The sequence below is a fragment of the Primulina tabacum genome, chromosome 3, assembly GCF_025594145.1.
Source record: "Primulina tabacum isolate GXHZ01 chromosome 3, ASM2559414v2, whole genome shotgun sequence".
Lineage (NCBI taxonomy): Eukaryota > Viridiplantae > Streptophyta > Magnoliopsida > Lamiales > Gesneriaceae > Primulina > Primulina tabacum.
This window is the reverse complement of record NC_134552.1, coordinates 12,403,501-12,413,463: the sequence shown is the minus strand read 5'-3', so window position 1 is coordinate 12,413,463 and position 9,963 is coordinate 12,403,501. Positions and strand designations below refer to the sequence as shown.

General features: G+C 33.3%; 1 protein-coding gene across 1 annotated transcript; it reads right to left on the bottom strand.

Annotated features, from left to right (window-relative positions):
- Positions 1–7,779: 7,779 nt before the first annotated feature.
- On the bottom strand, positions 7,780–8,821 carry LOC142538986 (uncharacterized). Its single transcript, XM_075644283.1, has one exon. It carries the CDS (start codon positions 8,674–8,676, stop codon positions 7,996–7,998), a length of 681 nt encoding a protein of 226 aa, XP_075500398.1. The 5' UTR covers positions 8,677–8,821; the 3' UTR covers positions 7,780–7,995.
- Between the last annotated feature and the right edge of the window lie 1,142 nt (positions 8,822–9,963).

Below are 9,963 nucleotides of genomic sequence, written 5' to 3'. Positions count from 1 at the left end.
TAATATAAGTACTTGAAACTGTCTCACCAGATACTTACTCAATCTTCTATATCTTACCATTTGAATTTAGTTTTTTTAAGAAAAGATCGAAAAAATCTGTTATATCTCTCCATTACAATTAAAGCTTTTCTTTATATGAAAATTAAGTTTGAGATTATTTTCATAATTTTGAATAATTGTTGGGATGCTTTAGGTGTATCACGTGAGATTTGTTTCCATTTGTAATTGTCTTGATAAAAAGTAAAAATGAATCAATCTTTCGAAGATTGAGATTCCGTTGGTCGCTAACGTTTAATGGATGTGGATGAGTGGATGACGCTTTCAGGTCGATAAGTAAAAGGACTAATGTTCTTCGTGTCCTTTAGATTTTGCTACAATCTAGTCGTTTTTCACGTACTTCATGTATTTCCCATTCTTTTGACTGTAACAATTATCAAACTTTTTATATTTAATAATTTGATATCAATTTTTTTTAATGACGACGACCCGCATTCACTATCTTTTCGGTGTGTACTGAATGAATCTCCGAGCCAACATAATAGTATGTAAGTCACATAGTTAAATAAACCACACTGAACAAAACATATACGATATCTTAAAATATATGTGAAGATGCAAATAACTAATTTTTTAATTGATATCGTAGCATGTTTTATGAATTCAATTCCTATAAAATATAAGTTAATATAATTATTTGAAATATTATTGTTTGTGTAATGAGAACAATCAAAACATGATAATTATTTTATTTAGTAAATATTATGCGGGACGGTCTCACAGATATTTATTCATTAGACGGGTTAATTATGTTTATATTTACAATAATAAGTAATATTTTTCGTGCATGACCCAAATATAAAATTTGTTTCATATAATTGACTCGTAAAACTGTATTACGAAAAATTTTGTGTTGTTTTATTACATGATATATCCTTGAGGAAAAAAACAATCAATTAATGATCTAATTTTTTTTAATCATAAAACATCATTTATTTTTTAGTGGGTAAATAAAATGATTATTATTTTTTGGGTTGGATAAATAATATTATTTTTGAAATCAAGGTAAAGTGCATCCAATCATTCGATTAAGAAAGGCAGATAATTGAGCTGGGAGGATTATCAATTATGTAACGCTCCGTTTGATGTATAAAAGATTAGTAATTAGAGTGATTAAAAAATAAGAGATAATGATAAATAACATAGTGATATAAAATATATGATGTTTGGTATGATTTTAAAATGTGGATTAATTTTGTGTATTATCTTGAAATGATCAAATATCCTCACTATTTGTATATAATCACCCTACCTAAATATGAATCCATTTTCAATGACTTTGTTTATTATACGTTGATTAATTCTTATTATTTTGTTATTAATTCATCTTTATTTTACTAATTATTATTTTTTCGATTCGTCGCTGTTATTATTTATCAAAAAATTCTTTCTTATTATTTATTATTAACTTTTTTTATTATACAAATTCTGATATTAATAGTAAAAATTCATTTTTTTATTTTCTAAAATTATTTTTTATACAATTATTATTCTCGTTATAATTAATGATTTAATTTTTTATTATTGATATTAATTCGTCTCTTCTCATTTATTATTATTATTTTACATCTTATTATTTATTTATTATTATTATTATTTTGAATAATATAATTTGAAAAATAAGTAAAAATTAAATAGTGAGTAGTAAATCCGTAAGCTGGGTTTAAGACGATTTTTAAAATTAACAATTATATTTAATTGAATAAACTTTTATATTTTAATATTTATTTTGAATTCTTATCATAAATATTATTAAATCATATGTATAAATTTAGTTCATACTAGTTATTATTTTAAAAGATAAAACATGAATTATACATTATTGTCTTGGGTTGTATAAAAAATCATATGGACAAGCTGTGATGGTTCATCTCCCATATAATATGTACAGTGCGGGCTATGCACAGGACATGTGAGAACCCACACGATAATTGAGAGTACCAATGCTTATATCAAACGTATGATGACGAGTGATTACTGATTAACCATCTTTTTATCATGTCAACCAAACTAACCCAAGGGACGAAGGCTAACAAAAGTTGGGGATGGGACTCACTGGTTCATGATTGTGCCCATTTCCGTGAAAACAGAGAAGAACTAAAAAGTGGTACCCAACAATCTTTCATTAATCTTTACTCTTCTTTATAATATTTTGATGAGTAAGTTTTTTGTGAGATGGTCTCACGAATATTTATCTGTGAGACGGTCAACTCTACCGATATTCACAATAAAAAGTAATATTCTTAGCATAAAACATAATATTTTTCATGGATGACCCAAATAAGAGATTCGTCTCACAAAATACGACATGTGAGACCGTCTCACACAAATTTTTGCCTATTTTGATTACTATTTTTAAAAAAATATATAATCAAATCCTGAATTACAGAGAAGCAATAAAATTTTGCCACATAAAAGGAACGACTCCACATATTTTTTTAAAATTCCGATTTTTTTAAAGATATTATAACTATTAAATCAAATCCTGGATTACATTGTTCTCAATAAGCAAAGGAATAACATCATTACATATTACATACATTTATTTTCATTATCTCACTATTTCTTGCTAATCCATGAGCCAGAAAATTGGCTGTTTGAGGGCAATGAAGTATGGAAGATTCTGGTGTAGAGGAACAAGCTGAACGTATTTCTTCCAAGATTAGAGCACCCATAGTATAGCTTTGAGAGAATCTGATTAACAATCGATCTCATCGCCATCAAAATACTTTCCTTAATAGCGACTAATTTCGATTTACATTCATAGTCTAAGTAACATGAATGAAGAGATTTGGTGATACCCCATTAGAATCCGGGTCAGCATTAACCCGGTTTGTTACTTGGAACCCGGTTTGTTACTTGGATGGCCGAGATCATGACTCATGTGCCGGTTAAAGTTTCCTAAAGACCCGGGCAAGGCTTCTCGTCCCGGGCATTGTGGCTCTGCCCGGGCTCTATACCAATAGCCCGGGCCCTCACTGAACCACCCGGACAGTCGGCGCTTCTCACCTTCCCGGGCAGTCAAGAGCCCAGGCTGTTTTATGAGTTCCCGGGTACGTCATCACTTAGGTCATCTCGAAACTTGCACCATACTCGAGTGAGATCGATACAGGCAGTCTAATCTGTCAGAACAACTTGGGCTTGGAGTGTCCTAGAAGTCATCAGAAGCTATAATTATGGGCAGCCGACTTACCATACTTAGTAGGTGGCACGAGAATCGAGGTACCTACTCCATTTTCTACTATAAATAACATGTATTAATGTCATTTAGTGATTCTGAAATCTTTGAACTCTAATTATTACACATATTTTCTTTCAAATATTGCTTGTGTCCATCTTCAACCTCCTTACTTTAGCATCGGAGTGGCTACGCCGGACACCCCTCCGGCGCCCATTCACGAGTTCTTTTCATTGTTTGCAGGTGCTACCACAGCCATTATCTTCAGAGACGGATGTATTCTAGGGCTGTACTGGGCTGTAGCCCAGCGCACTTTTTTAATAATTTAGCGACGGTTTTTCAAAAACCGTCGCTAATATTTGCGACGGTTTTAGTAAAACCGCCGTCGATCTGGATCGACGACGGTTTTAATTGCACCGTCGCTACTAGTGACGGTTTATTCAAACAGTCGCTATTAGCGACTGTTTTTTGAAAAACCGTCGCTAATAGCGACGGTTGTTTCAAAAATCGTCGTACATCAATGTCTTAGTCCAATCAAGTCCCGTCCATTTACAAGGATGAGACCAAATTTATCCTCTGATCCGCCCCACCTCAATTCTACAAAATTTCTCTCCCAAGTCCCAAGCCCTTTAGCGACAGAATAGAATTGCGGACTCCTGAAGAAATCGAATTGCTCATCGGCAAGGCAACAATCCAGGTAAGAATCGGCTATACATTTTTTATTTTGTTTTTTATAGCTTCTCTGTGTGTGATTTGTGGTTTCTTGATTGTTTGTTGTTGAGTTGTTGAGTGACTATTAATTGTTTATTTGGTTAATAATTATTTTATTTTTGTTTAGGATTATAAATTGAACTATTTCAAAATGGAATATCAATCTGTTGCAAAGAAAGGAAAAACATTGATATCCTCTTTCTTTAAGAAGAGAGATCGTCAAGCTAGTAAAGATAATTCAATTCCTACGGTCCTTACAATGCAACATCAATCCAGTGAAAGTCTTCTATTTCCCAATATCCAAATTTATTCATGTTCCTCTCCTAGAGACGATCATCAGTCTTCGTCTACTTTTATTGAACGAGATCCAGGAAAAAGAAAATAGATATGTGAATATCATGTTAATGTACGAGATGCGATAAGACGTTCATATCTAAATATGGGGCCTTATCAACCAGATATGTTGGAGTATCCAGGTACAAAATTTGGAAGCCAGAATCGTCGTTTTCAGAAAAAATGGTTTCAGAAATTTTATTGGTTGGAGTATTCGCCTTCAACAAATAAGGCATATTGTTTCTATTGTTTTCTTTTCCTGAATGATGTTAATTCATCTAATATCTCGGCATTGGTCAATGAAGGATTTGACAATTGGAAAAGGGTAAACCAAGGAAAAACATGTGTTTTTCTTGCCCATATTGGTTCTGCAGCTTCTTCACCTCATACTATGTGTGAGAGAAGGGCTGAAAATTTGATGAGGCCCTCACAACATATTGATAAAGTGATGAATGCACAATCTAAAGAGGAAAAAGAGAAAAATCGTCTGCGTTTGAGCACCTCAATTGTAGCTCTTCGTTGGCTAGCACTTCAAGGTTGTGCTTTTAGAGGTAACGATAAATCTCTATCTTCATCAAATCGTGGAAATTTTCTTGAATTGGTGAAGGCTTTTGCAAAAATGAATATAGAAATTGATGAAGTTGTGCTTGAGAATGCTCCAAAAAATGCCCAATATATCGCTCTAGAAATTCAGAAAGAGATTTTACATATTATGGCCAATAGAGTACGACAGATGGTTCGTGAAGAAGTTGGAGATAAATACTTCTGTATTCTTGTTGATGAAGCCCGAGATATATCTAAACGAGAGCAAATGGCCATTATATTGAGGTTTGTGAACAATCATGGGATTTTGACAGAAAGATTTTTTGCCATCAAAAGTGTTAGTGACACTACCTTAATGAATTTGACAAATGAGATATCAAATGTTCTTGTTCATCATGATCTCCATGTTAAGAAAATCAGAGGCCAAGGATATGATGGTGCTAGCAATATGCGTGGAGCGTGGAATGGACTTCAAGCATTATTTCTCAAAGATTGTTCCTATGCATATTATGTCCACTGTTTTGCACATCATTTACAACTGACATTGGTTTCTGCAGCTAAGGATGTTAGTGTTATTTGGGAATTCTTTTCTCATTTGGACAATATTGTTAATATTGTCACTTCTTCTACTAAGCGCATTGCTGAATTACATACTGCACAGAGAAATGAAATTGAGTATATGTTGTCAATTGGAGAACGTGATTCTGGAAGTGGTGCAAACCAGATTGGTAATTTGCAACGAGCAGGAGCTACTCGTTGGAGTTCTCACTATGATTCGGTAAAAAGCTTGATAGGTATGTACACTGCAACTTGCAAAGTTTTTGAAGTTCTCAGTGATTATTCTCCAAATGGAAGAGTTAAGGCTGAAGTTCGGGGGATTTACAGAAACATGGCAAGCTTTGAATTTGTGTTTATTTTGCACTTAATGCATAAAATTATGAGAACAACAGATACTCTTTGTCAAATTCTTCAAAGAAAATCTCAAGACATTTTGACTGCTATCACATTTGTCACTACTACCAAAACTTGCCTTCAAGAATTTAGAGAATGTGGGTGGAATGAATTTCTTCAGGAAGTTAAAGCTTTTTGCTCAAGAAATGAAATTGATGTACCTGACCTTGATTGTCTATATAAGATTGGACGTTCCTGTCGGCAAACTACAATAGAACATCACCACTTTGATGTTTTTAATGCAGCAATAGATTTCATTTTGATGGAGTTAAATACTCGGTTCAATGAGTCATCGGTGGAACTTCTTTCTCTTAGTACAGCTTTAGATCCTAAAAATTCATTTGACTCATTTAACAGTGATGATATTTGCAAGCTTGCGAAGAAGTTTTATCCTGGAGATTTCACAGATCAAGAAATTGTTGCTTTGGAGTATGAATTGATACATTATAAACTTGATGTGATGCAGAATTTAAAGGTTTCTACACTTGTTGAGTTGTGTCAGCAATTGACCGAGAGTGGACGGTCAAGTGTTTATGTTATGTTGACTAGATTGATTCATCTTGTTTTGACATTACCTGTGTCTACTGCCACTACTGAGCGGGCATTTTCAGCAATGAAGCATGTGAAGACGGCACTTCGCAATAAAATGGAGGATGCCTTTCTTGCCGATTGTTTGACACTCTATATTGAACGAGATTTAACTAAACATATTGATGTAAATTCTATTATTGATGAATTTTATGTTTTAAAATTTCGTAGGGCACAACTTCGTTGAACGATATAATGTAAATTTTTTTTTAATAATATATAACTTATCATATTGACTTCAAGCCCCCAACTTTTATTCCTGGATCCGTCCCTGATCTTCACTCAAAATTCCCACACTAAAAATTGTTGATCTGATCCGTTGGAGCTTCTTACCTGGCTCACCAATTTCATCAAGAGTATATCAAGATTCATCATCGTGGGTGTACAACCAGATTTCATAATATCGACACTTTTCCAATGCATTACACATCGACGCTTGTTGTAGTTAGATTTATGGCCGAAATCGAAGTAGCTAGAAAGTAAATAAAGTGATTAATTAATTAAGCATGCAATTCAAATCACACGCACTCACTCGTATATTATTTTAAATAATATTAAAAGTAAATTCAAATCACATTTTGCTCCAAAATTCGATTTTTTTAATGAAGAAATGTTTTTAAGATACATAATTCGATTCTACCATAGCAGCGATGAGTAGATCTCTTGTGAGACGGTCTCACAAATATTTATCTGTGAGACATGTCAACCTTACCGATATTCACAATAAAAAGTAATACTCTTAGCATAAAAAAATATTTTTCATGGATGACCCAAATAAGATATTCGTCTCATAAAATACGATTCATGAGATCGTTTCATGCAAGTTTTTGTTAACAGCGAGAGACATATAATGCATCGTGGAGAGTGTCATGTGGTGTTCCACGGGCATATATCATACCAAATTTACTCGATTCTTTCTGGGATATTTAGGGGAATAAACTCGGTCAATTTTCGTTTTTAAAAAATGATCATCTCTAAATACATTTTAGTGTTTTCAGAAGATCAATTTTTTTTGAAAAATGTTTGATGAAAGTTATTTTACTATCCATCCCATCAAATTTTTTTAGGACAATATTTTAGAATTGATCAAATGCCGTACAATGAGGGAATGTGGGATGGAATGAATCGTAAGGCAATAAATTTTAAAGATTCACGTGAATGTAAATCACTGAATGGTAATAAATTCCAACTGACAATAAAATGGATTTTGATATTCTGTTGGTTGAAAACACATCCCAAGTACGTGTTATCGTCTCGTTTAATCTGACAATTTTTTAAATTTATCTCATGTGATGTGATGTGTCCATGAGATGATCACGTGATCATCTCGTGTAAAAAAATGCACAACACAAAATGCTGTTTTTTCAACACAGTAGAATATCCAATCCCAATAAAATATATAAGAAGATAAACTGGCAAAATCTTCACTCCACTTGACTCGAGTTATTACTCCTAAAATACAGATCCGGGAAGAAATAAAATATAACATAACATAACACCCCCAACCAAAAATAAACAACTCCAACAAAATTATGAAAAAAAAAACTTTACCGGAAAATGGAAAGAAACAAATATTTTAAGTCAAATCCTCGAAACATTTTCTGGAATAGCAAAAGATGCTACGGACAGCTCATCTAATGAACGGCAGCGACCGGCGGGGTGTAGCTGATGCTTCTCTGGTTAGGCAAGGCGAGCATCGCCGTGTGATCTATGAAATCCTTGAGCGCAACCACCGATTGCAGAATCATTTTCAGATCCTGCGCGCAAGCGAAACCCATGTTGCCAATCCTTCGAACGGCGTAAACGTAGAAAGTTACACATCCTTTCCTGAATTTGAACCGGGACATTTCGCAGCCCGTCAGCCCTCTGATCAGCTTCTTATTCACTTCACCCATGGGAATCTCCGGCGGCCAGAATCTATCCATCGCGGCCTTCATATTCTCCGATTCCAGAACGAAGAGCACCACCTTGGATTTTTTCGTCCCCAGACCTAATGTGAGCGTGTGCCAAGCCTCGTGAGCGAGGATCGTGAAGTTGGTAGGCACGTACACGGTGGTCGAAGGGAACCGCGGTTTGGGTTGGTTGTGGTAGTTGGCGGGAGGAATGGAGAGTAGGCGGAGTAGTTCGAGAGTACCGGCACGTCGGATAGTGAAGGATTTTACGATGAATTGGCCCCCAAATCTGAGACCCTTGACTTGTGCGCTGGGTTTGAAGGAGAAATCAGATGTGGGTCTGGTTGTCTGGTCGTTCGGGTGCTGGTGCTTCTGCTTCTTCTTGCAGCAGCTCTTGATCTTCTTGTTCAGTTTATCTTCCATGGACTGATGGAAGGTACAGATACGGGTTCTCTAATGGCGGATGAAAAAAGGAAAGAAGAATTCGTTGGTGGGACGTGATGATTGATGAAGAACTCTCACCTTTAGATTTTGACAATAAGTAAATTATGCTGACAATATACTTTTAACTAAAATCACTTTAATTTTGGCTTTAAAATTTACGGCCATGCCCGTCTACCTAGCACTATTTTTGTATACATCAAATATTTTTATTAATACTCGATTCAAATAATAAAATAATTTTTTTATTTTAAAAATATTATTTTTTATTATAAAAATTAATTATATCGACCACCGTTACGAGAGATTTACTCGTACGTATAAAATATACTAGTCGTTACGTACATATATCACGCGTGCCTCATATAATATACAAATATATAATTACAAAATCTAAAAAATTACTTATGTGGAAAAATCACTATTCAACTATTATTTACATGAAATTTGAAAATAACATACAAATATTATGTGAATATAATTACAGAATCTAAAAATATATTTACTCTGTTCAATTTGCGGCCTAAATTAAGGAAAGATACGTATTGAGTTCACAATATTATCAATTTCTTACTCGCTTCGAGTAATTTGAATCAACTTTATACATGCATAAGCTGTTTAGTCAGGAATGCTTAGATCAGAATATATGGTTTCCTCTCAATTTCTTTATAGGAAAGAAATTTTTTACTAACATAAAATATTTATTGAAATATATTTAGGTTTGGAACAACAATTGAACATTACAATTTTTTTTAAAAAAAACATCAAACCAGAGCAACAAACGATCAACACGTGAAACCAAAGGATAAATTTTTGTACCTGATCAAGTTATTAGTTTTTTTTTTTTTATAAAAAAAATCTTACATTCTAAAAATGTTCGATAAATTATCTAGGAATCCTTTGAATTTTTCTATTATCTGGGTATTACCTGTGTTTACCTCTTCGCAATTGATTCATTCTTTTAATAATAATAATAATAAAATGTATTAATTTGATTGTAAAAAAACGAAGGAAAAAATATTTAAAATGCAACTGATATTATTTTATATGTTGGTGTATTTAAAAAAAAACTAAATAAAATGCAACTGCTATCCCATAAATCGTTTTCCACCACCATTTTATTTTATCAAATGTCACAAAATTTTATTTTTTTGAAGACCATTCATACAAAAAATATTAAATATCCAGATGTGTCACTGCTCACACTAAAATCTAAAAGAAAACTCCAGACGCAAATAGAAGTCGGGGCTTGTAGGACGCTATCTAAAT